This window comes from Protomyctophum bolini, assembly GCF_963924005.1.
Source record: "Protomyctophum bolini genome assembly, chromosome: 5".
Lineage (NCBI taxonomy): Eukaryota > Metazoa > Chordata > Actinopteri > Myctophiformes > Myctophidae > Protomyctophum > Protomyctophum bolini.
Genome location: NC_137866.1, coordinates 9,347,851 through 9,375,409, shown reverse-complemented (window position 1 = coordinate 9,375,409; position 27,559 = coordinate 9,347,851). Strand labels below are relative to the sequence as shown.

General features: G+C 41.7%; 2 protein-coding genes across 5 annotated transcripts in view; one reads left to right on the top strand and one right to left on the bottom strand.

The window, feature by feature from the left end:
• Nucleotides 1–15,584: 15,584 nt before the first annotated feature.
• Nucleotides 15,585–17,491, top strand: sp5l (Sp5 transcription factor-like; the record flags this gene model as incomplete). Its single annotated transcript, XM_080763281.1, has 2 exons — nt 15,585–15,638; nt 16,454–17,491. 2 exons carry the CDS (start codon nt 15,585–15,587, stop codon nt 17,489–17,491), a joined length of 1,092 nt encoding a protein of 363 aa, XP_080619407.1.
• Nucleotides 17,492–19,591: 2,100 nt separating this feature from the next.
• The window catches only part of arhgef25a (Rho guanine nucleotide exchange factor (GEF) 25a), an 86,991-nt gene continuing 79,023 nt past the window's right edge, over nt 19,592–27,559 (bottom strand). For 2 of the 4 annotated variants that reach the window (XM_080764772.1, XM_080764775.1), the window contains 2 exons: nt 24,884–25,030; nt 19,592–22,553 (listed from right to left, as the gene is read on the bottom strand). In XM_080764772.1, the coding sequence (XP_080620898.1) occupies nt 22,365–22,553; nt 24,884–25,030 (336 nt within the window). In that variant the 3' untranslated portion in view covers nt 19,592–22,364. The remainder of the gene's footprint in view (nt 22,554–24,883; nt 25,031–27,559) is intronic. The other 2 variants (XM_080764773.1, XM_080764774.1) reach the window with 2 other exon arrangements.

The window sequence follows — 27,559 nt, the reverse complement described above, 5'->3', positions numbered from 1 at the left end:
CGGCTATTTTCACTATTCTTCAAATTCTCCTCCACCCAAACCTCCTCCTTCCGCCTCGATTCTCTAGGAATCCAGGGGGGGCAGTGACGGAGCAGAGACGACCAACCGCTCATTCCGAGTATAGAGCAAAGATGACCGTCAGCTCCAGAGACTACGCCCCCACCCTGAGTCTCGCCCTACCTTGGGTTCCTCACTCCATTCCGCATTCATCTCATTCCGTTTCAATAAACTGTTCATCTTGAGAGAAGGTGTGGTCTCTTACTAGTGAATGTGCATTTACTATGAAATTGTAAATTTTTGTCCGTCAGTCAGTGTATCACTGAAAATCCCCATAAATGGGAAAGCCCCCATATATGGTGCCCAGGTCTCGTGACATCACGTGATGTCATAGTAAATGCAACCTGCTGTCACAATTAAGCCCTTATGTCATCAATATTGGCTAGCAACTCATCTGACCTTAGATCTCCATATATGGATATATAACCTGTTCTGACATGTTTTGACATTCCATATGTTGATCCTTCCCCATCCATCCTTCCTCTTCGATGTCCCTGGCCTCATCAAACCCTGTACACTCAAGACACTGCCCCCCGCTGCCACCCTTAGATCTCTATACTGGAGCCGACCTGTTCTGACATTCCATACTGTATGTTGATCTGGCCTCATCAAACCCCTGTACACTCAAGACACGCTCCATATATAGCCAGTACAGAATTCATTCCATATGTTGATCTGACCCCCCATGCCAAAGCGCCAGTGCTCGCCCAGCAGTCTGCCGTCGCCTAGGGCGATGCGTGCCCACGAGCCGTCACTTCTCACCCTCATGCGTCCTACTGGTAGTTATGTTGTCATAGTGACATGGCCGTGGTTTGTTTATGTTTATGTTGCCTCGCATTAGACAATTGTAATATTTTTGAGGGGCGTTATAATAATAATAATAATAATAGCTCAATATTATATAGCGCCTTTCTAAATACCCAAAGCGCTTTACATAAGAACACTAGGAACAGACTTTATTAGGAAAAAGCCCAGCTTTGTGTGTACCAAATTTGAGATGTGATGTATGATGATGTATGACGATAAGAGTGCCCCCCACTTCACACAAGTGTGATTTTTAAGGGGCGCTAGCCTCTCCTATGTTTTTAGTGTGCGTGGAAACCATGTGGAAACACAAACTTTGTCCCAACACAAACATTAAATGCCATTGATAATGAATGGACAGTTTTATGTCAATGAATGTCCCAAAACAAACATTAAATGCCATTGATAATAAATGGCCAGTTTTGAGTGTTTGTGTAAAACATTGCGTAAACACAAACATTTAATTCAAAAGTGACGACGCAAATTGTGATTGGCTGGAATAAGATGATGTATGATGATATGAGCGCCCCTCACTTCACACGGGTGTGATTTTTAATATAGGATACGCTTGATATTTTAGTCGGAAATTTGGGGTTTATATCATTCTGTATGAGGCAGTAAGCATCAATTTTAACCACCAAGGTGATCTTATTCATTCACTACTTTCTTAGAAATAGAGCACAGTATTTTATAGGTCTACATATTTTACAATATCAAATGATAAAGGAAAGGGGAGTCAAAGTCTAAATCAAAGTCTAAAGTAAACAAAATTTGGAGTAGCCTACTTCAAATGATCTAATAATAAAGACATTAAAGTGAAGGTGTATATCTAAATAAACCAAATGAGAAAACAGTATCCTCATAAACAACTGAGGAATCATCAAACTTATAAATTGATTCGTCCATCTATATTCTCCTCTACTTTACCTCTTCTTTTCTGAAGATCAAGCAATGGCAAAAAGAAAGTTGAATAATTCTGCCTCTTTGATCTGCACACACACACACACACACACACACACACACACACACACACACACACACACACACACACACACACACACACACAAGTGAGTTCATTTCCATTTTTGATTTTTTTCCTTCTTCCTTTCTGTTAGAGTGCCAACATCAAGATTTACCTTGGTGTGCAAATGTGCTGGAATAGGTTAAAAGGAAAGCTCGCTGCTCTCTCTCTCAAAGCACAAGTGCAGATGTTATGAAGTTAATTAAAAATTTAGCAATTCGTTTCTCCTGTCCCAATTTAGGTTGCATCAAACAGAAGAAAACAGACGGAAAAATTACTTATGAGAGGGGTCCATACAGGATGCCTTTTCACGTGTATGCTAATGGAAAATGGAAATATACCTCAGTAGTCTAAAATCAAGGTTGAAATCTCATCCACTTTCTTCAGATTGCTTCCAGTGATTTAAGTAGCATTCAGTTGTATAGAAAGGGTTTTACTGCCCGTTAGAAATCTACTGATATAACTTATCTATATCCGGTCATATTTAGGCCTGTTTAGCCGATTCTCCAATACATTTATCCTGCTATGATATCACATCCAGAAGTCAGAATCCTTCACCTATAGGATTCCACTCAGGAACTGCTAAAAGGCATTCATGAAGTCTGCCTCGTTTGGAATACAACAGCGATAAACACATTTTAAAGGCCCCCCCTTCTTCCCAATAAGTAATCCAGCTTTATACATGTTTACCAAAATTGCATCAGTGTGTTGACATAAGCCACCCATCTTACACAGACTCTACGATCTCCTCCCAAATAATAGTGCCATGCACAGAAAGGGTGTCAAGTCTCAAGATGCTGCCCATCCCCTCTCCACTCCCCCTATCAGGATGGGGGGAGCTGTACGTTCTGCACAGGTGTTGCAGCTACGCTTGTACATAATTCCCCTCTGTGCTAGTGCTGCACAGTGTTAGCCTCATGTGCACAGCATCCCCCGATGGGACCACTCCTCCAGTGAGGGATATTACAAGCGGCAGCCACGCGCCTCTGATCTGCAGGCGTCGGTCTCTCTCCTGGTCCTGGGTGAATAGCGCTTGACTTGTTCAATTTGTTTAGAAGCCTCGTTCGATGCTTTGAAGCCACACGTTTTAGCATAAATCATAACCTGTCTCCTTGCAGCTTTGAAATGCAACATCTGCTTTCGAGTCGCCGCTTTACAATTAGTTAGGCAACATCAATAGATTGACTCCCTACCATTTTTCTTGATAATGAACTGCTTTGCACCTGTGCAAGGGCATTAATTGTAGCCCCCCAGCCCCCACCCACCCTCATTTGATTTGGCCACTAACACTGATCAATCTTTGCATGGACTGTACTGTGTTGGGATCGTGTGAACTTCCTTAAGTTTCACGGTGTGTTCCAAGCGATATCAGACATATGCAGTAAATTGGGTTACCTCTGTATGGCAACCCACATAGGAAGTGTCGTGGTTGTGGGGCATGTTACCGGGTCATGTTGTTTACTCTTTCATCACACACCTCTCTCGTCAGGTTCTCCGTTTGTTAGTTTGTTTTGCAAAGCAACAACCTTCTGCTCAGCTGTGGGAAAAGTGCGGAATCAAAGTTCCGCAGAGCGGCCCGTGATGTTGACACTGATAAGCTTGGTTCATCACTCTCCATTTGTCTGAGTGACATTGATGCGCAGGTTAGCTCTCCAGAGGAAGGACTACTACAGGTGCATATGGCAGCGCTGCCTTCCTGCTGTAGGCTGCAGGAAGTCTTCTCTATCCAAGTTTGCTCAATAATGAACTACAGAGCTTTGGAGCTCAAACTCAAAAGTTCCTCTCGGCATAGGCCTACTAGTTTACTTTTTCCAGAGAAAGGCTCCAGCAGTTCCATATTCTCGAGCCTAGTAAGGTATACTGTTGCTTATCAAATATAGTATACATTTAATTCACATTATAGTGTAAATTAGGCTTTACTGATCCATCAGACGAAAAACAGGTGCATCGTAAGATTCGTAACCCTGACAGTGAGAGAACCTCTCATCAGCTGCATTAGGAATTCTTTTTGCAGGTTGAGGGGAGTAAAATAACAATCCCAATGATTTTATTTTCAAAGGCGTGCATTTGATCAGTAGTCATCAATTAAACTTACTGAGGTGCAAATTACGCCGCGTGGATAAGATGAAAGAGCCTCAGTGTCATCTTCGTCCCCTCCTCCTCCTCATAGCTCGGCTTTTGGTTTACGCACGGTGCAAATAAACAGCCAGCTGATCTCTGGCGTTGCGCGGTGACAGGGTGACACTTCCCCTCGCATTACAGAGGCTGCGGCTGACTGAGGGGCTTAACAACTAGTGGCATCATAGGCGTACATTTACAAATAAATCCACTGCTCGTGCTGCGTGGCACTCCTCTGAACATTGTAGCATGAATCTCTGCTTCTGTTTTGCATTAACTTATTTCGGTTGGAGCCTTGCCACATTCCACAAGATCTAGTTACCACGCATCCAGTACGTGAGTCCTTCCTTCTTGTGGTGCCAAGATTTCTTGGGAGATATTTGTGAAAAATAAATCTACGTCGGTCTTGTTTATTTCTTTCTTACATTATGCTTGAGGAAAAACTGCCAGATTCCTCCAGAAAAAAAGAATTGTGCAACCGTTACCTCCCATGAGTTTAAATAACGTAAATTAGGGAGGAACTGTAAGTTTGGCACTGGCCATCCCCTAACAGCCCCTCCTCCTTCTAGGGAAATTCCCACAGGAGGAGATTCTCTACAACAAGCAATTAAGTAATAACAAACAACATCTTACAACATAAGACATGAATGAGAGTTAACCATTGCCCCGGATAACCCTGTGTTAGGGCTGGGCGATATTGACGCAATCAAATATCACTAGATTTATTTTTATCTTCTTAGAATTCATTATTTCTGACCAAATTATATATTGATATTTTGACAATAATATATTGTGATGAACATGTGATATTAGCCATTAGCTAAAACAGAAATGTAAATGCTCCAAACACGTCACAAGTGTTTGCTATAGATCTGCTATTTTCACTATTTCGCAAATAGGGTTTAAGTGATTAAAACCAGGAAAAGACGACACTTATGTCATTATCACAATATTACAAACATCCAAAAACATCTCGTGAAAAACATCTCGTGCTACGATATATTATGTACATCATCGATATGTTGCCCAAACCTGCCCCGGGGCGTTTTGTTAACAAAACGTTGTTTCCCTCATTTAATACACGAGTCAAGTATACACTGGAGGAGATCAGACACCATGTGACAGGTACTCTCATGTCCCCCAGCCACTGCAAGCGGATATATGATCAACTGGCAGGGGTCCATGCCAACTACAATACCCACATTAGCTTGATGCCTGTGAAATGATGCTGTCAAGTGCAACACAGCTAATGATTTGCCTTTGTTCCTCTGCAGTATGTGCTCAGAGCCACACTGTGATTGATAATCCCATTGTTTTCTCCTCTGGTTTCTACCTACGCCTTTTTATTATTCATTGTATGTGGCGTTACGCAGACAAGCTATTGTTGGGGAATTAGTCTTTTAAGGGAATTTACGAAGCAAACCCTATGAATAAACAATTATTTTCCCAGACAAAAATTAGTTATCATCAATTTTGAATGGCGAGTCGGAGAAGTGAATTAATATGAACATACCATGCTCAGAGTGTGCATAACAGTGGATCCGTTCAGTACTAATAGATCATCAAAATCACCAAGATATCAACAAAAACACAGGGTGCTGTTTATATCTCGTATATGCGCTCTCTAGGGTGCTTATTTACTTCACAGTCGCATGTGTAAAAGACACAGACTACAAGGTCTATTCATTAGGGCTAAAAAGGCATTCATTAAAGTGCATTAATTAACTTCCAATTATGGTCAGCAGGAAGTGAACAGCAAGCCTCCATGTCAGGATTTACTTACAGCAAGTGGTTCTTTATACGGATTCATCACTGCCTTTTCATGTTACTCATAATTCTCCTTCAGATCAATTGTAATGCAACGGTCCTCAAAGAGGGGTCCAGGCAGGGACCCCCAGGGGTCCTCTCCAGGGGGTTCCCAGCAAACTATCACAATTAGTTTAACCATTGTAACCCTATCCAGTGGTTCCCAAACTTTTTAGCCCGTGACCCACAAAGAGAAATTAGATATTCGCCCAGGAGCCAAAATAGTGGAAAAATAGCAGATCTACACACTCACAACACGCCGCTTTGTGCCTTTGAGCTTGTAGATTAGCTATTTTCACTACTTCTTAAACATTTGTTTTCTAATTTATGTAATTTATTAGATTGTTCTTTTATTTCTCCATGAAATTACTGTAAGAAATAATTAATTTAATTTGTGGCAAATTTTACGTTTTTGGGAATATTAATTGAAAATGTTTTTAAATAATGAAAAACAAAATGTAGGAAACAAAAAAAAATGAAGGGACCCATAAAAATGTGTCTGAGACCCACACATGGGTCCTGACCCACTGTTTGGGAAACTGTGCTATATACAAGCTCCCTGAGATACCTTGAGCTTGTAAATTTGCTTTTGAAACATCTTGTACAGCTGGGTCCTGCCTGGCACAAACTATCTTCAGACCGTGGGCCATAAAACATATGAATTTGCGTGGTCCTTACCTTGACATGGAAACGATTGAAAACCTGTAAAGAACTCCATGAAGGTGACATTTGGCAGATCTGCTTTCCTCTGATTCTTTCCTTTGATAAGAACCTGAAACACGAAGCCAGAAGCACATCATACTCTGCTCAGATGTTCTGTACCACATTCGAAAGGTTATTGCCTCTCAAATGTGCCTCTCGCTGACAGAAAACATCAAAATGTATCAACCTGCTAACAAGTTAAACCTAAATGTCCTAAAATATACCAGTCAAGTCAGTCAAGATCAAGAAGTAATGTTTTCCCGAGTGATATGAATCATGTGTGTTGTCAACTGCTTTACAGTAGTTTACTAGTTGAATTTGAACTACTCAATTCAATGTTATAATATAAGGCATAAGGGCAGCTCAGTTCAAATTGTGTTAAAGGTGAGAAGGGAAATGTGATTTTTTTTTAGTTTGTTTTACCTCTGTGCACTTGTGCAGCTGTTTATATATATCTACTACTTCCTAACCCCCTCCCCTCCATTTTCCCTGCACAGTAAAATCCTTAGTTATTTGGTTGCATTTGTACACTCTTTGGAGTTAAATTAACACTATGGCTTTTGCTGTGTGCATCTCTCAGTCTCTCTCCTCTCGTCTCTGGGAGTATGGGTGCATGTCAAGTGATTGTTGAATTGAAATATTGATGTGGAGTATCAAAGCGTGGCGTAGCACTCCTGTGTTTCCAGAACTAACCGCGAAGCGCTTTGATCACACACTCCTGTGATCTGACTTCTGAAGTTGTTAAGACTGCCGGAAAACAAAATGCAAACAAACTTCAAGTGTTCTTGGTATTGATAAAAGTTTTCTTTGACAAGATGGAGATGCATGCTGTCTGTTGGTGTCTGCCCAAGAGTGAGTTTCGTACAAGCTAATGGACAAGAGGTGTGGGAATAATTTCACTTTAGCATAACAGACATGCATTTCATCACAATGCTTGAACCACAATACAGTGGTTTCGTCTCTCTTGAGGCAGACTGTTACAGTAGCTCCCACATTTTCCAAATGCTTCCGCTGACAGACCATTATTCCAACATTACTAACCCTATCCCTAACCCTAACCGCACGTGGAAGCCACATGGTGAGTCGGACTAACGGGATGTCACCCTCCCTCCGTCCTAACAGCTCTGAAACGTAGTTGAAAATAAAGCGGATGTCCCTGTAGTGCCCACACTTCGAATAGCGGTGCTGGCATAAGACTTTGATGGGAAATAGTGGGGGGGAGTCTTTGGGCTCTTTGCCTCGCACATTTACAGTATATACTTTTGTAAATGCTACTGACGTTTGCATGCAGGCAACACTCTTGAAAACAAGTGGGGGTTTGCCTACAATAGAAGCCGTGAAGGGAGCCACCATGACCGAAAGAATAAGGTCGCGAATACAAGCGGCCAAAATAAGTTTTCTTTGACGGGTGGCTGGCATATCTCCCTTAGAAATAGTGTGAGAAGTTCAGTCACGCGCGGCGAGAGAGACTCTGAGTAGAGTCGCTGCTTCTTCGCTTGGAAAAAAGCCAGCTTAGAAGGTTCTGGCATCTGGTTAGGATGCCTCTCGGGCGTCTCCCTAGGGGTGCTCGAGGTATCACTGTGTTCAGTATGTAATACTCCAATACCTTTTAACTTCACAACATTGTACCTGGGCCACATGAATGTATTAACCAGACGAGAGTCACAAAGCTACTGCAGGTGCTCCTGGCAGCCAGCAAAAAGTCAATAACAAGAAGATGGCTAACCCCAATCACACCCACAATGGACAATTGGCACGGGATAGTCCTGGATATTTTCAAAATGGAAAAATTAACATACATCCTAAGAACTAGACAAGACAAATTCTACCAAATTTGGAACAACTGGATAGTACACATTGCCCCACTGAGAGCAGACTTTGTGTGATCTCACTGGTCATAATTGCCTGCTTTATGATCTTTGTAAAAAATGTTTAAGACACCCTTCCTCATCTCATGGTCCAAAGCTGTTTTGTTTTTGTTCCCCTCAGCAATAATGTAAATACTTTAGTTTCTTGATTTTTTGATTGATTTTTCTTGTCATTGTCTTTTCCTTTTTTCTGCCCACTCTTTCTTCTTTTTCTCCCTCTGAAATGTACACTCTGAAGTGATGTTGCCCTGTTGCCCCTGTTACGTGTTGTCTTGATGCCATATGTATTCCATCTGAAGAAAGTGAGGACTATACAGAGACATGGAGATGGAGTCACTTGGAGGGGGGATGACGGGGAGGGATGAGGGAGGGAAAAGGGGTGGGGGAAAAAACTGGGAAATGCACTTATGTCCTTGTCTTATATCTAAGAGAAATGCTCTCTATACTGTACTGCTTTTTCCAAATAAAATAAACATAAAAAAAATAAAAAGATCTGCTATTTTGGGTTCTTGAGCTAAAAGGTTTGGGAACCACTGGGTTATTGTGATTCATGATATCCTGACACATTTTATTCGGCCACAGTAAACATCTGACATAACAAGTAAATATACTTCCCTGGCCAATAAGACAAATATGCCTTAAAACATTATACTTGCCCTGTATAACTAAAATTAAAAATCACACCTGTACGAAGTGAGGGTCACCCTTATCATCGTACATCATCATGACATCATTCCTAGGACGTCTGGAGACGCCTTTATGAACACATCTGTGAAGAAAGCTAGTGGTAAGCTTTTTTCTTTTTGCAGATTTGCCCAACTTAAGCTAACTTTATCTAACTACAAGCACATAACGTAATTCTCCATTCATTGTCAATGGGAATTTAATGTTTGTGTAAGACAGAAATCTACACGAATACCTTAAATATGTTATTTCTTTCATAAATAGAGAATCACTCAATAGTGACTGCTCCCGTCGCAATTATGGAGTGTATGTAATGCATAGGCTAATACAAAACAACTTAATACTTAATGAGTATCAAAGCAATATTTTAAATACTTTTTTTTAGCACGTACATTCCATAGGGCTGGATCACACATGGACATCATCAACTTGCGACAGGAGAAGTCCCTATTGAGTGAAAGATTGTATAATTATGAAAGAAATAAAATATTGAAGGTGTTTTTCTTTTTTAATTGTAGCTATAGGGAGCAAGTATAATGTTTTAATCGGCATATTTGTCTTATTAGCCAGGGATCCTTTTAACAAATTAACTGTTCGTGGCAGAACGTTCCGCCAATTAGAATCCAACCACCAACTGCTTCTGGGCTGCGCAACGTTCCGTCAGATAAGCTTTATTATTGATATCAAACCGGATTGCTGATTTCTTTACTGTACTACTCCTACTGTACTACTCGAACTGCAACTCCACATACTGTACTTTTTTCCCGTACTGTACTATACTGTAATACTCGTACTATACAAGCCATCCTCCCTGGCGTGTGTGTGTGTGTGTGGGTGGGTGTGTGATGCATGCTCAACAGTGCCATGCAGAAAAATTGCCAATGTATTGCAGCTGTCCGTGCTCAGACACAGAGACAGACATACCGGTACATACATAGATACATACAGTACATACCTGCGTATAGGAGCGGTTAGGCACCACTCAAAAATAGGACCCGCCCTGCTTGGCACTAGCATCAAGGGTTGGATTGGGTCCAGGCCGGTCGGTATACTTGTACATCAAGCCGCCTCACACTACAGAAACAGGATATGGGCTACTTACTGTACAGTATGTTGCATTATGAGTCAAACCCTTGAATCAATTACTATAAAATGAAAATAATTCTTTCAGATTTTTAAGTACACTCTCAAAAATAACAATATTAAAGAATGTAATGTGATACTAATTATCAAATATCAAAACACGGTGCAAAGTAATTACGCTATCTTCACAGACAGGAAATTAGAATCAAGAGGTGTCACACCGTCACTCAGATATGACACCATAATATTGGTTCTGGATCGCAGTATAATAAGGCCTTCTATCGCAAGCACTGCCTGCGTCCTGTGGTGAGCCTTCATGCATTTATGTACACAATGTGGTTTTGAGTAGTCATGACAGCTAAACAGGGGAAAGATTCTCTCCTCCTTCTCCTTCCCCCTCATAACACGTGTTTTATGTTTCCTACTCTAACTGAAGACAAGAGACTGCTGAATGAGGTGTCCAATATAGCTGCACTGTAAAGTCCAGCTGTTGAGTGGTGGTCCCCATTCCAGCCAAACTGAGTGTCATGGTAATTATGCTCCATCTCACCCTGTCTTGGATTTGGTGAATGGTTAAATGCAAGACGGCACAGCCAGCAGCAGGCTTTTACATGGTGTCTGTCTCCTCCATTAGGGCCATATTTGTCACACGAGGGCCATTTAGGTCGGCACAGTGCTGTAAAATTGGCTTTTTGACATGGCCACCAGTACAAAGGCTCCTCTCCTCCATGGCTGGGCCCTTTTAGTGTGCAGATGGTCAAGACAGCTGGGACACTTTAGGGATCTGAGGCTTTTAAACTGCCCCCCCAGGCATGACAAAAGAGAAGAGCTACTGGCATAATTCTTCATTGTTTCCAAGCTGAAGCATGAGACTTTATCGGAAAAAAAAATCTAAACAAGACCATTTGTTTTCTGCAATGAGCAAATGGGGACCAAAAAAAACTTTCGCCTTGTGATGGAGGATCAGGACAGAAGCTGGTAGAAAAAGTAAACACATTTGACGTTTTCCTTAGTGTGAAGCAGTTACTACTTAACTTAAAACTCTATAATTTGTTGACTGGGGTCCCCCAGGGGTCTGTACTTGGCCCCCTCCTCTAGTCTACACCAAATCTTTTTACCACAAATAGCTAATCTACATAAAGTCACAACGAGTCGCAAGATAGCCAATCTACAAGCAAGTCAAGCATACAATGTGTCGCAAGCTTGTAGAGCTGCTATTGTCGCAGAATTACCAATTGTGTTCACCTCTTTTGGGGAGGGGGCTTATTGATAGTCCACACACAGTGAAGAGATATAGGAAACAGGGAGAGAGACTGTGATAAGAGAATAAAGAGATGGTTATCAAATGGAACACAACCACCTTAAAGACTACTAATCATTGTGTGTAGTCATGCACTTCGAGTGCATCGAGTGACCTCAGTACATAGAAATTGATTTATTGGATATTCTGCATTTCAATTCTACATAAATATTGTTCCATTTTTGCTTTGGCAATGTAAACATGTTTTCTCGTGCCACTGCCACTAAAGCCATTTGAAATGAAATTGAGTAGGGGAGTAACATGTCATGCAGCAAAGATCCGCCGGGCTCAAGAATTGAACCCGGCACTCATGCAGTGTCAGGCACAAGAGCACATTAAATAAATCATATAAACACAAAAGCTTGTACTGCTATTTTTGAACATTTTGGAAGAATCTTGAATAGTTTTCTCTTTTTTTAAACACAAATCTTCTCTTCTGGTTGTCACTGTCTTGAAACACAAAAAAAATGATTACATATCATTTTGGGGGTTCTAAATCAGTAGTAGTAGTAATAGTATTAGTTGTTAGACATTTGCGGCCTCAGGTCTTAATGGGTCAACCACTCTAGTATCGTCGTCGGCACCCCCCAAATGTTCACCTCTTAAGTAACCTCAGAGTTGGGAGTAGGGAGCGGCGAGCGCTATAAGGTTCATGTGGTTAAAAACATTTCGCTAGCAGAGCCTTCTCTCTGACACAGGAAGATCTTGTTTAGTCAGTCCGTGCCAGTTTTGAAGTTGGTGGCTGTGGCTACCCAGACGGAGGAGCCCAGAATTATACGTGGGAGCGAGCGGGGGGTTGGTTTGGGGCGCCTGATTGCCTCATGCAATCTCAACAGCTGTTTAATGAACGCTGGCTGGGACCCCCTTTTTCTGGAAACGAGTTTTCCCTTGAAAAGCGTGGAAGCCATATCCATATCCAGGTCTATTTAAATGAGGTAACATGGGGAAGGTAAGCAACCACCACCACATGAGCATTGTTTTCACAGTTCAAAGTGAGGAGAGAGTACTTTGCACTTCAAAGCCACTCATCTGGGAGGCAGTACAGTGGGGGTGGGGTGGTGGCGCGGGGGGGGGGGGGGGGGGGGGAGAGGGGACAGGAAATCAGAATCAGGGTAATTAACAACTTCTGCTCCGCAAGGGGAAGACACAGTGTACCTTCTGCCTTGAAGATACGTTCACGTTTTTTGGCTGGCTGTCCTCGCTGGTTTTTTCCCTTTTCACTGCCATCTTCTTTCATCCTGGATGTTTACTTTAATGTCGATTCTGAAATAATTTTAAATTACATAATGACTATAAAAATGTGTGTGGGGGACTTGTTTCCCCATGGGGGGGGGGGGGGGCATAATAGTATCATATTGATGTTATGTATTTCTATATTATGTATTTTAGCTATTTTAATTCCGTCACATTGCACAAGGAAAATAATTGGTCTGTGAAAATGTATTTAAGTATACATTTCTCAAGCTTTGGGAATTTGCTAAATAACCAGTAATTGTTTTGAAAGACGCAAGCTGATGGTTAACTAAAAGCGTTGACACAATGACATATGGTTTCCGATTAGTTATTAGTAGATTATGTTTAAGGCCAGTTAAATTAGTCTTCATTAGCTGCCTTATTGGCATTAGTTGTGAGTGTATTGTACATTAGGCGTCAAGAACACATGCATAATGTATTGCTGTTTTGCACACAGGAATGGCTCAGGAATCGAACCCGGAGCTAAGCGTCAGGCATAACACTGCATTAAAACCGGGGAAGCATCTGTGTCATTTTAGCTACATAGTATATAGCAACATTTTTCATTTTCCAGAAAACTTTTAGGATTAAGAACAGTGGTTCTCAAAAACAGCAGATCACAGAGTGCCCGAGCTTGTACATCTGCTATTTTTGAACAGTGAAAATGTTGAATAACTTCTTCCTCTTTTTTTTAACACAAATATTATCTTCTGGGGGGCCATATAGTCATAGAACATTAACAAGAACAACTAAAAAGGTCATCTGTAGTTGAGAAATAATTTACTAATGTGCATCCTGTAAGCATTTTTAAATTTAATTTTTAAGTTTGGCTTAGGGTGAGTATTTATGATTTCCAAGAAAACCCTTAGAAATAGGAACAGTAGAAAAGTGTGTGGGATGGGAGAGGGGTGGGGGATTTACATGTGAAATGGGTTCCCAGCCTGGATTTAAACTCTTAACATTGTAATGGAGAACAGAGTTACAGAAGGAGATTAAGCCCCACTCTGCATTTAATGGAGCAGATCTGAGGCCGGCCTCCACTTGAACCCATGCTCTGTGGAAATGTCACACAGAGAGGTCTATTTGACATGTCACCTACTGGTGACAACCACCGTGCTTTGATTGAGTTTTATCAATTATCTTTGTGAGGGAAAACACTTCATGCAAAGGACTGCAGTGACATTCATTGAGTGTGTGAGCCTGCCTTGCTCCTGCCAGCAGGCCAGGGAACTGTATGATGTGACAGCAAGATTAAAGGAGAAAACCAAGCTGGGATGTGACATCTCTAGGGGACTATTTTAGAAAAGTGTAAAACTGATGTCATTCCGTGGATGTATTCATTGCTCTACAAAGACACCTGTACTGTTTCTATGCACATGCATAGAGGAGATATATATTCATCAAGAATGCACTGACATGCATGCCATATAAATCATTAACCTAACCACCTAATTAAAAATGGCAAAAAAAGCAGATATGCAAGTTCACAGTGTGGTGTGATTCGCTGTGAACTTGTAGGTTTTCAATTTGAGCCATTTCTGAAATGTTTTGAAATTGTGAGGAATTTGGGGAGGAAATTATTTTGAAAAAGAAAAAAAAGTGTTTCAAAAAAATGTGATTGTTCAATGACTGACAAGGAGATGCTCCGATAATCGACCAGCGATCGGTGACCGATATTCACACTGAACGGTAATCAGCATTTACCCTATCTGTGATCAGCATATTAACCCTATCTGGAGAAACTGATCTTTTACACCATTTAAGTGGTATAAATGTCAATCAGATATAGAGTATAATATCATTTAGCATTTTTGTGACAGGCATACACACACAGGAACCGTTTTGACGTAGGTTTTGACTGACAATTGACAATTTTGGAAATATTAAAATTTGCAACATTTCACAAGGTCGGTATCGGACCCAAAAAACCTGATCGGAGCATCCCTAAAGGATACAATAATTTTAATATAAAGATGACCTGGCTATTGCTAAACAAATTCTAGGTATAGCTTATTGTTGTGATTACGGTAGGGTAGACCAACCATGTGGTCCCTTAGAAGTCTCAATATAACTAGATTCATGACAGTTATCTACTTGTTTTTATCTGGATTCTACCATTATATGGTAACAAACCTTACGAAACAAACCTTACGAAAAGCTATGACTACTAATATAATAGTTTTTGTAGCATGGAGCTGCTAAATAGTAAACACAATGGCAGAATTCAAGGAAAGTGCAAACTGAATAATATCATCATGCCCTCCAATTAAATGAGATGTTCCTTATCACCTTAGAACAATTGGAGGAGGGCTTCAGTTTGTGAGGTCAGCATTTGGTTGAAATTATGAGTAGCCCACCCCTTCACCTAATAGTAAATGTAACCCCCCCCCCCCCCCTCCCTCTCTCCATCGTCAGTCTCCCCCTCCTCCCTCCCACCCCATCTTCTCCCCTATTGACTGGCTCTCCTGCATTAAGAGACCCCGTTGAGAGGATCCATACACTCTATAAAGACAACATGCAAACCAAGCGCCTTTGAGATGAACGTAAGGATTTACCGCGTGCGCCTCTTCGCTTCCCCTAAACTTCAAAAGACACGTTCGGTTGATTGAGTGCTACTTCTCGTGAAAGGAAACCAAATTAATTGGGATGCCAGCAGTGCACTCCTCCTGCATTATTTTTTTTAACCAAGAGGATCCACCGACTAGGGACAACAACTGACTGAACACAGGATTACCTTGACTCGTAGTACTGACTTCCCAAGTGTCGGGGTCATCTTGAATGATCTCCTGGCTCCTGCCCTCCAGTCCAGTCCAGTGTGCTCTCTCTTGCGGACCGGAGCGTGGCCGTTGCCTCTCGGCGCTGTTTGTATCGCAGGTGCGTAAATAAGGAAGAAGTGCAGGACGGACAGATGGCTGCGCTGGCGATACAAAGGACGGACAACTTTTTGCACAGCTTCTTGCAGGTTTGTAGCATAATAACAGCGCCATGATCACAACAATACACAAGACACAACACTAAAATAACGCACTGTAGCCTACCTTTTGGCATTCTTACAAAAGCGCAGCATTCTCTGAAGTCGCTCAAAGTTTGCCGGGGTTGTCTGGTAATTTAACAAAATCCATGCGAATCATTAGGTTGTGTAGGCTATGTTGTTCTTAAATATTGCTTATAGCCTATATTGCTCAATTTTATAGTTGTGGAATACGTGGTAGCCTATGCGCCGGCGGTAGTGACGTAGGCCTATTTGAGTTTACTGCACCTGATTATTGACACTGGTAATCAATTTGGCCCTTTCCTCATAAAAAGTCGTTTGTCTAGTTTTTGTAACACGTTGATGATGGAAGAATTTATAACCGAACTTGTTCTTAGTTCACCTTTTGACATGGAAGCTGTAAGCATTTAACTGTTTATAATGGCCAACAATATATTTTGGATTTACATTTAGTAGGCAGTAGGCAGGTCTATCACAGTATAAGTATAATATATGTAAGCCTTTATTTATTTCAAGTTGAGGTAATTTAAATGACAGTGGATTTTTTTTTCGGAGGATAAAAAGTTTAGCTTCAAACGGTGACATTGAAAATTCACATAATTACTGTTTGGACGAGGGACACGACACACATAACACACACACACACACACACACACACACACACACACACACACACGTGTGTGTATACATGCATCAAATACATTCAATGATTCAAATTTAAACTAACTAATTTGAAGTTATTAACTGATGTACTAATAAGGTTTTGTATGTTTTTCCCCTCACAGGACCGAACCCCCAGCTCCTCTCCAGAGGGAGCACCCAACACCCTGTCTTTCTTGGCCACAACCTGCAGTCAGGCCTGGCAGGTGGGAGGCGCCATGGGCTCCGAGGGCTCCCAGTTCCCCTACGATGCCACCACCATGAACTCGTCTGGAATGTTTCAGCTCTGGAGTAACGACATGGCACCCAGCTCCACCCTCAACACCCACCAGATGGCGTTCCCCGTGCCCAAGGTCCAGTTCCCTGGGCACATGCAGTCAGGCCTGGGACACCATCATCATCACCATCACCACCACCACCACGAGCTGCCCCTGACCCCACCGGCGGAGCCGCCCTCGTCCTACTCCTTTGAACTGTCCCCCGTCAAAGTGATTTCGTCCCAGACGCAGGGCAACGGCCCTTACTACCCTCAGCACGGCTCTGTGGGACAGAACTTCCCAAGCTTCCTCCAGAACACCTCGGCCAGGCATCATTTGCCCGGGGGACACGTGGACGAAGGACAGCAGTGGTGGAGCCTGCCGCAGACCAACGGCAACCCCTCCAACCACCCCTTCTCCCTTGGCAGGCAGCTGGTGCTGGGCCACCAGCCTCAGATAGCCGCCCTGCTCCAGGGCACCTCCAAGGGCCTGCTGAGCTCCACACGCCGCTGCCGCCGCTGCAAATGCCCCAACTGCCAGGCAAACGGCGGAGGGCTGGAGTTCGGTAAGAAGAGACTGCACATCTGCCACATACCGGAATGTGGCAAGGTGTACAAGAAGACCTCTCACCTCAAGGCCCACCTGCGCTGGCACGCAGGGGAGAGGCCGTTCATCTGCAACTGGCTGTTCTGTGGCAAGAGTTTCACACGCTCCGACGAGCTGCAGCGACACCTTCGCACGCACACCGGGGAGAAGCGCTTCGGCTGCCAGCAGTGTGGCAAGAGGTTCATGAGGAGCGATCACCTTTCCAAGCACGTCAAAACTCACCAGAGCAGGAAAAGCCGGTGTGGACAGTCATCATCACAACCCTCGGACTCGCTGCTTACCAACATAAAGAGAGAGTAAAAATGCTCCTCCATTCAGAACTAACACAACGACAATGAAAACACTGTAGATCTTAAATTCACTGCCGCATGTTTGCACAGGGGTAAGCTGACAAAGCTGGTCTTCCATCTGCTGCGGTCAGGGTCATACTCTGAACTCTTGAAACTGTAATCAAAATTGTTTGAAATATGTAGAGAGTAGAGACCATTGAGTACATTTTTACATGTAGAATTTCAGTTTCTTTTCCCCATGGCATGTGAGCTGGAAGCAATGGGATTGCTGCATTTCATGTGGCGTTTTAAATTCTACACAAAAAAGAATCTTTCTCGACTGAAACTGAAACTATATTTTTTACTGCCATCAAAGTGTCGAGCTTATTTCACTTTTTTTTTTAAATCAATCTTTGTGATGTATATTTTGTGATGTCAATATTTTTTATTAATGTGCTGGAAGTAGCAGACACTGCAAAATTAATAGTTTTACTGTGTTCATTCTACTGTTGAAATTCAATTTTTGCCTTACTACTGTTTAAGGTTGCAATAATTGTTTTCTCTTTAAAAGAAAAGGTAATTTGGCATAATGTCCTGTGCAGTTGATTAGAACAGAATTTTAATACATAAATATTTTTTTGAAACAATGTGCCCTTTTCAAAGTGAAGATTAATTCCATCGGCTCGCTATCAGCATATTTATCTGTACGCTACTCTGGACATAAAAAAAAAGAATATTTTACAGTTTTTTGTAAATATGTATATTTCACGAACGACTTCATTGAATTCCTGTCTGTAAATTATAATAAACCTCATCCTTGCTTAAAATGCATCCAGATGTTCCACTAGTTTCTTACAGCTTAAATACTATTAAGTGCCATGAAGACCTTAGCTTAAGGTTGACAGTTCAATAAACTGAATTAACCATCTTACTTGTCACCTATTTAAATAATTATTCAGGATTCAAATGTTACTCATTGTGTAGTCTTATCTGAAGGAAGAAATGTCTTAACACCTCAAAACATTTATCCGTTTATTTAAATGACAATTATTCAGAATACAAATGTTGCTTATTGTGTTGTAGGTGTGAAGGAAGAAATGGCTTAACACCCCAAAATATCTAACAGTTTATTTAAATGACAATTATTCCGAATACAATTGTTCACTGTGTTTGTCGGTGTGAAGGAAGTAACTCGTAACAATGAGACCCCAGGCAGCGGGGGCTTTAAAAGATCTTCACACCTCAATGTAAATACTGAGCCCCATGGATGGGGGTCACTTGTCTCACCTTCTGCAATCAAGTTCACAGCCATGTGGGCATTTAATGAGTGTTTTCTTTCTCTCAATGGAGGAGATTGAGTCAACAGATGCAACAGAGGGCACTGGAGAGGAATTCCTTCTGAATGGGACCCCTGTTGTTCAGACCCCCTCCGTGGTGACAGGAACTCCCTTTGATTTTGCACCCTTGTGAAAGTTAATACCCTTGCCCCCTCTCCCCCCAGCCTCCATATATCACAGTCATGTTACGATCAGCTTCGCTTTTACTGCCCAAAAAGGGGCTTTATTCAGAGGCTGGCCAACCAGATGTCAGCTCATCCAGGGGTTTCTTCTCTTTTGTCTTCAAAGCCGTTTGAACTCTGATGCACCGAGAGCAAAGCAGGCAAAATGCCTCAACCAAGCTTTTGTTTTCTGTACGTGGGATAAAAAATAAACATCGATGAACTCTTATAGTGTAAAATCCTTGCCGTCATTTATACAATCTTGAGTAGGCCTATGTATAAATGTAACCAAGTGGACATAATCAATAAGGTTTATTTGTAACTTGCATACAGATACAGTACATGAAATGTTGGTGCTTGGCAGACAACCGCTTAGCTGCAGGGACTGTGCTGGAAGCAGAAGTTCTTCATCATTTGGTTACGATTGTCTCAACGTTACAAATGTCAAGACAACTGAGGATTTTACTGTGTACCAGGTTATCATTAGAACCGTAAAAGTCTTATATTCATTTATCTAAAAATAATGCCGTAAAATGTCGTAAATCCAGCAAAAGTTGTAAAAATGCCACAGACAGGGAACACCACAGTACAAACTGAAAGTCTGTTTGAAATTGACGCATATCACACTGAACGTTTACTTTCAAAAAGACACTTTTTATTTGATATGATACAACAGATTGTACTCGGTCAAACATGGCATCAACAAACCCCTTTGTCAGTCTTATGTCTAGACATTTGTCGTGGTTGTCTACAGTGGTATTCCTTTGTGTAACATGCAAAAAAAGGACCTGATGAATCATTCCTATGAAAACACACCAGTCTTCAGTATGTAAGGTTAGCTCTTCCAGACATCATGTAGGCTCACCTAGTCTCTTATCCTGGTGCCTCTCAAACATTTCAGGCCAAATAATCAAATTTGAACTGGGGACCCCCCCCCCACCCAATAATCATATTTGAACCCACCCTGACAAGCACTTCAAGCTTACAATGCAGGGCGTTACAAGCTTGTAGATCTGCTATTTTCACAATCATTTTTCACAATTATTTGACCAGTCTTTATAGTATAGTTTGTTGATTACTTTTAATGCAGTAATTATCTTATTTATTTATTTGAGATATTTAACCCATTCTGGACAAGTGTTTTAAGCATTATGTTATGCTGTTGAATAATAGCAGATCTACAAGCTCATAGCGCGGCACCGAGTGCTGTGCTACGAGCTTGTAGGTCTGCTATTTTAGAAAATATTTTCTGATGGGGGTCGTGGCCAATTACATATATGTTTGGGGGTCCTTGACATGAAAATGTTTGAGAACCACTGACAGAAACACAGGGTTTTTCAGAAAACTGTCAGGATTTAGAAGGCATAATTTGTAGAATCGTCCTCAGGTCTAAAGGGGTTCAAACAGATTTAGCTTTTCCCACATGAACCCTAGCATCCCTGTTCTAGGTTTATTATAGGCAAACCTTTGCCGAAAATAGGCGAGGATTTGGAAGTATAGAGGGAGGGACAGTAGGGGACCTGGTACAGACCCCCGGGGACACCGGTCAACAAAGTATATAGGGTTTAAGTGATTAAAGGAGGCCACTGAAATATGAGTTCTATTGATCTTTGGTGCAGCTGTGTGTGATCCTGTTAATCTACAGGACATGAAAGCATTGTGGGGACCTCTACTGGCCACAAAGAAGAACAACAAACTCCTCTCCTGCATTTTGAATTATTTTGTATTTGACACTATGCATAAACCAGTAAGGCAATTACGGGCCCACACAGATACGTATTTAAGATCGTTGCATCATTGATTGTATGTCTGGTGGCAATCTGCACTATGGAGCAATAGTATGAAACTTTTGGGAAGCAAGCGTTGGTTATCTTTTTGGCACAATAGCCTGAGAAAAGAAGAGAGCATGCATTCTTTATTTGTACAAGTAAAAGCATATCCTTCATATTCACCAGCTGTGCAGTGCGAGTCCAATTAATTGACTTTCTTTTCTCATTCTTCATCTAGAAAATGAAAATGGGGAGCTTGGCATTATGGTAAGAACTGTACAGTATGTGGTATGGGAAGATTACTGACACTATGGACAGCTTTGACATGACAACACTGGAAATTACTAATAAAACTAGCATTTTGTATTAGTTCAAACCAATGGATTTCATTGAGGGGGCTTTTCTCAAGTGTCCCCAAAACCACAAGTAACCTGTTTTGGCCAGGAGAAAAAACACAAAGTCTAATTTATACTTCATCACGCCATCCTTTTCGTCCAAAAAACTAAACAAAAAGTCAATATGTTCAACACCTTTTTTGTGTTGAAAATATATACATTTCCTCAAACGGAACTGTTGGAAATATGTAATTTTTGTCAGGTGACAAAGTAATTAGCCTTCAGCATATTGTTGTTCAACCTGGAAATGTTACAGCTTGGGTCAGGCCAGTAGTCCTCCTATGTCAAAACCTGTCCAACAATCAACAACTTCACCAAAGTTACCTGAAGAGCAAAGAGTCATTCTGAACTCACGTCATGTCCATAGAGGGCCTCCAGGGGTCTCCCTCTCTCCTTCTGTGTTGGGATCAAAGCACCAATCTCATTCAAACAGAATAAGAGAGAGCATAGAGGTCCTTTACTCTGTAGGCAGGAAAAGAAAGTCCTGCTCCAAGTTCAGTTGAAATCTGAGTGAGTCCAATCCTCAAGGCTTAATTCAAGTGTTCTCCCTTTTGCTGCTTTTGTCTGCCTTAACGTCCAAAACAATAATGTGGATGTCGATGATGTCAGCGGAGGAATGACAAGTGAAAACATCAGAGAATAGCTGAACATGCGCGTCCGTCCAGCTCGAATTATTGAAATGATGCTGTTGACTTTGTCAATCCTGTGAACGTTCGCATTCTGTGCACTCACACGCATACTCACATTGTTGCGCAAATGTACACATTCATGCACATGTAACTCCAGTGGCCGCCCCAATAAGGAATGGACTTTTTTTTGTCTTCTTTGTATTTATCCCCTGTGCGCTTTAAAATACAGGAGATTAAAAAAAAAACAAAAAAAAAACACACACACACATAAAGGAAAAAGCGGTAATCATCGTAACACTCACACTGTCCGCAGAGAGTGCTTCATTTACTCTCAAGTTCAACCCAGCATTTACAGTACTCTGTACTCTGAACTTCAGCTGGGTGCTATTCATTAGCCGTGGCTGAGGTTTTCCACCTCACATCGAAAAGCTCTCTCTCTAAAAAATAAAAAGTCAAGTCAAGTCACTTGGTTGCAGCCCATTGTTCCTTCACAAAATATTCCTTCCATTGTTCCCCCGGAAAACGTAATCAAACCTGGTTATGAGTCCAGCCTGACCACATGAGACAACAAAGTCAGAAAGTAAACGAGTCCTCCAACCTTGTGTCCTTGTGTTCATAGGTCATCCTCAGCCAGCTGGGTCAGGTTGCTGGAGCGTCGCCCTGACAAGGGGCCGGGGATAGACACTGTAGAGTGGCTCCCGGCCCCTCGCCCTGAGGAGGGTCCGAGGATAGACACTGTAGAGTGGCTCCCACCGGCCTCGCCAGACAGACCCCTGCCGTGGCAGCCCTCTCCTGCTCTCTGCTGGGGAGACAGGGAACATCATTCAAAACCCAGTGACAAAAAGGCACATTTAACTACGATTAACCCATCCAGACGATCTGGCGTAATAATAGTACAGAAAAACGTTGGTAGGGTGCATACGGTGAAAACTATTCTAAAAAAAGAAAATAATTAGTCTTTTTTTTACAGACAATTGTTATTTATTATGTTGTGTAGTCAGTTGCAGTCTTACACTGACACGATTGCCTAGCCAGGCCAGCCTTCAACCACACCGTGACACAGAGAGAATATAACATGGCACCACTTCTCCAGTGAACTTCAATGGCCACCATGTTCTTTTCTGTCGCCCTATTACTATTTCAAGCCAGTTTGATTCTAACCCTAAAAAATTGCTTTTCCTTTCGTGTCTGTGCCAAACGTTCCGAATAATTAGGCCAGGTATTTTCTTTAGCTTTTCCAACATTCTTCAGTAGATTTAGTAGATTTTAAGGCTGCTATGTTCACACGGAAGGCTGAGACTCGTACAACTTGAAATGGATCACATAATTGCAACGTCACACAAACACAGAACAACACAGAATCAACACAGAATCACTCACGGTGTTCTGCCTAAAAGGCTGTTCATAGACTACATTCTACATTTAGTTTGACTTGATTCCACAGATAAAACATTTGAAAATAGCTGATCTACAGCCTGTAGATCAGCTATTTTCACAATTCTTTGCCACTTTCTTATATAATTTAAAGATGGAGTGCCACAATTTTTGTATTTTTCCAGTTTTTCATGTCTCTATGAGGTGACAGTACTTAATTAGACAGACTGGAGTTGTTTTTATGTGCAATTGTGTATTGACTTTGTATTTAGGGTTTCTTCCTGGAGGCTGAACCCTTGACAGTCAAACGGGCCAATGAAGTAAACAGTAATATAGTGACACCACACTATCAGCCCCTCCCCTAACCCCTCCCCCTTTATCATACAACTACAGCTGTGGGTGCGGCATCAGTTCTGGTGGATCACCACCCATCACCACCCACCCAGGCATACTTAATGAACTGGTGGGCGTGTCCACATAAAAGCATGATTTTAACAAATACTGTACACTTTTTGGAAAAAGTTCTTCCCCCTTATATTGTAATAATACCTGATGATCATGTTTTAGGGTGGAAAAAAATGGTGGCACTCCATCTTTAACAATTTGGCTAATGTGTGACCAGTTCTTATATGTATAGTTTGTTGATCACTTTTAATGCAGTAATGATGTTTTTCTTTTTGAGATATTATAAAGGTCTTAAAGGTCCTTAAATTGTCACTTCACTGTCAAAATACAAAAATAAAAAATCAACTCCCTGGGGGTCCCGATCCACAGGTTGAGAACCCCCGTGTTAGAGTAAGATAAACTGTTTTCCACAAAATAATGACAGGCATCTTGTGCTCTCTCTTTTAATTATTTTCTTAGTCTAGTCTGGCTCAGCCTCTTTCCTGTTTGTTGTGTGCTAAAAGCGACCCTGCTTGGATAAACACAGTGGGACCAGACAATCAACAACTGCTCGATCCTGTCAGAATGGTTCCTCGCAGAACAAGTGTCTCGCGATGACAGAGCGAGATGTAGTTAATGGTCGTACCAAAACCCCAACAGGATACCAACCATTGTTGGCCGAGCAGCGGACGACGGAAACTTCAAAGCGAGGGAAAAAAAGGAAGAGAATTGTGTGGAAATGTTATGATTTACTGTATGCGCTACAGGATGTGCTTCTAGACCAATCATTCATCAAATAGGATAGAAGTTAGTTACTTTCGACAGCAAACTCACAGGCTTTCCTCCAGAACACATAAATAGCTGTGATAATTACAATTATTCTCCAGTAGGGGGTGGAAATGCTCTGCTTTTGACCCTCTTCTCTGCCATGTGCATCTATTAACTACTAGACAAATGGTTACAATTTACTGAAGCCTTTCATCTTTTCATTAACATGACTGAGCATGTTAAAATTACATGTTAGACTTCCTACAATGGCCCATTATTTTCCCCAGTGGTTAGTTTCATCTGTCTTGTTTTTCTATCCTCTCTCCTGAGGCTGAGGTGATAATGACTGCAAGCAAATCAACCACAGAGTACATCGTAACTCCTTCGCTGCTCTGGCTAGCACCACATAGAGGCAGAATGTTGTGAGTGAAATGGGGGCATTTTTACACACATGAATACACACTGACACATACGTGTGTGTGTGTGTGTGTGTGTGTGTGTGTGTGTGTGTGTGTGTGTGTGTGTGTGTGTGTGTGTGTGTGCGTGCGCGTGAGCGCGTGCGTGCGTGCGTGCCCACACACACTAAGAAACATGTGTTCAGCCTACCTGTGCACTGTGCGTAGCGGGTGTACACAGACCATTTGACACAGTCTGACAGTGAGGCTGATCACTGAAGGCCAGTTGGACGTGTGATGGAGAGACGGTCTGGGAGGGACACGGCTGGACCATGGTAGGCTGCAAGCACAGAAAACACTGAGTGTTATTTGAAACTCTGAGCACCGACACAGATTATTAAAGCCTTAATAACACATGAGGCCGATTATACAAATGCCTTATAATTCAGCAGTTCTAAAACCTTTTCGTACACTTTCAAGACGTTTTAGAAAATAGCAGATGTACAAGCTCTCGTTTGTTGAGCTAGGTATCATTTCAATTCGAGTTCATTTAACAAATAAGAGATGAAAACCGTGAGCTGAGATTTAAAACCTTGACCTGTGATTAATTTCAACTGTCCACCACGATGGATTGGCGAATGTAAATAAACAGCAACAAAGCCACTTGAGCCTAACCATTGGCGCTACTGTCTCTCCTCTTTTGAGAGAAATCTGGCCTAGACCTGATAAAAGTAGCTTGTGCAGTCAGAAGTATTTAAAACGTCTAGAGTTTAGTATAATTGTGACCTGATTTATATATAAAAAAACTAAAAAAACATTAAATGTAATCACAGAGTATTTGAATCAGTACTGCTTTGATCATTCTTTATCATAAAACAACAGGGTTGAAACATCCCATTATGTTTCCTTTGATGAACTCTTACTTTCTTCAGTTCAGTCCATCTAATATATGCTGCCATTTTGGACATTTAAATGCCAACAGCTGCAAGTTTAAAAGCAATCCTAAACCAAATGTGAGTCTAAAGCGCCACAGGAATAAAATGAACCCAGGTTTACTGTGAGAACTAAAACCAAGATTTAAATGAGGCCATTCCATAGTCAGGCGGCTGTGGGTAAAGGTGACCTTAGTGTTGTTCTTTGTAGCATAACCATTTGTCGTGAGCATCTTCTTGGGTCGTTCAGTGTAACAGGGTCAAGTGTATCAGAGAAGATTGCAGTAGGAGGATGAGACTAGCTGGCCACTGCCACCGACACCAAGAACTCCCGGTCAAAAATCTTGTACTGTGGGAACGAACACACGGGCATCGATCACGTGGACGTCCCACACCTACCTATGTGGAGTGGACGTACTAAAGAAAGATGCTGGTGCAGAAAGCAAAAATGAGCTGGCCATATGTATGGAGAACCGAGATGACTGGAGACGCCAATGGAGGGCTCATCTGAGGACGACGTAGAGAGAAGAATGGCAGTCAGTCCAGTTCCATCGGAGGCTACGACAGAGTTCTGGCCATGTCGGGAATGTTGGGCCGTGTTCAAGTTCATGCAGTGTGGCTGCTGACGACAAACAGCTACCAACAGGTAAAAATAAAGGTAAGGTATTGTTTGTGTTGAAACTGTTACGTTCTTAGTGTGGCAGTTTGACAGGTTTCATGTGTTAAATCATGAGACATAATTTAAAATCTGCTGGTCTATGTGAAGACTGTTCAGTGAAAGATTGCAGGAGATTTCAGCTTCCTCGTCAAGCCACGTCAAGACTTGGTCAAAATCTTCCTCCTTTTGATTTTGTTCAGTTTAGTTTTCTCAAGGTTAAATGTTGCCCCGGGACGGCATATAGGCTGACACAGGTCATAGTTTCGTCACACAATGTGACAAGTAGACTAAATTCAACTTGCACAGTCAAAGATAGATAATCACAATTTATTTTCCCACATAGAGCTAACAGACATGTAATGACCAGATAAGATGGTGTGCATGCAAGCACCATTACACCTAATTACACCCAATTTACACTCACTCTGCTATTTTTGGTGCACGAAACCGGCACATAACCAATATAAATCAAGCCTTAGACAGTGCTGTTTGGCGTAAACACCTCGGACAAGTCAAAACATTGCACTCCGATTAATTCAAGTTACATAGGAGGATCTGAGGACGCGGCGCGCTTACTCTCTTATTTTTCTGTCTATTTTGTCTTTGTTGTCCACCAGTACCCACCAAACGTATTTTTGGACTGCACTGAAACACCATAGCATTTTGATGGAAGCCAGGACAGCATAGCTATAGATAGCTGTACTGAACATTCATCATATCCACCGTCGACCATCTGTACAGATATTTCCACTCATGGATGATAGATGCATCTTCATATTACTGGTGGTGACAGATTGTACATTATACTTATTGCCTATATTTATAGTTCATACACCATGTGGTTCATACACCATGCAGACCCACAGATGGCTAGGACAGACAGACTATTATGATTATGTTTTTGTCTGTCTGTCTGTCCGTCCGTCTGTCTGGGATTCTTTCTCTGAACAGCTAATCATAGGCAGCCGCACCACTGAACCGATCGATGTGAAACTTTGCACGCACACTCACAGTAAGTCATGGAAGAACGTCCAGCCCAAACCTTTGAAATTGACCTCAAACGTTTTCCGTTTGCCTTTTAGGCTTCGTAATAAAAGAGTGCACAGGGAAGATATGACAAATAACTGAAATATAACGAAATATAAGAAATTACTGGCATTTTCTATAAAGTTTATACTTTCAAATTAGCGGAAATAGCTGATCTACAATCTTGTATCTGCTATTTCTGCAATTATTTTATGTATAAACATTGTTCAACATGAACACAATTACGACGATCATGACAAAATAATTGCGA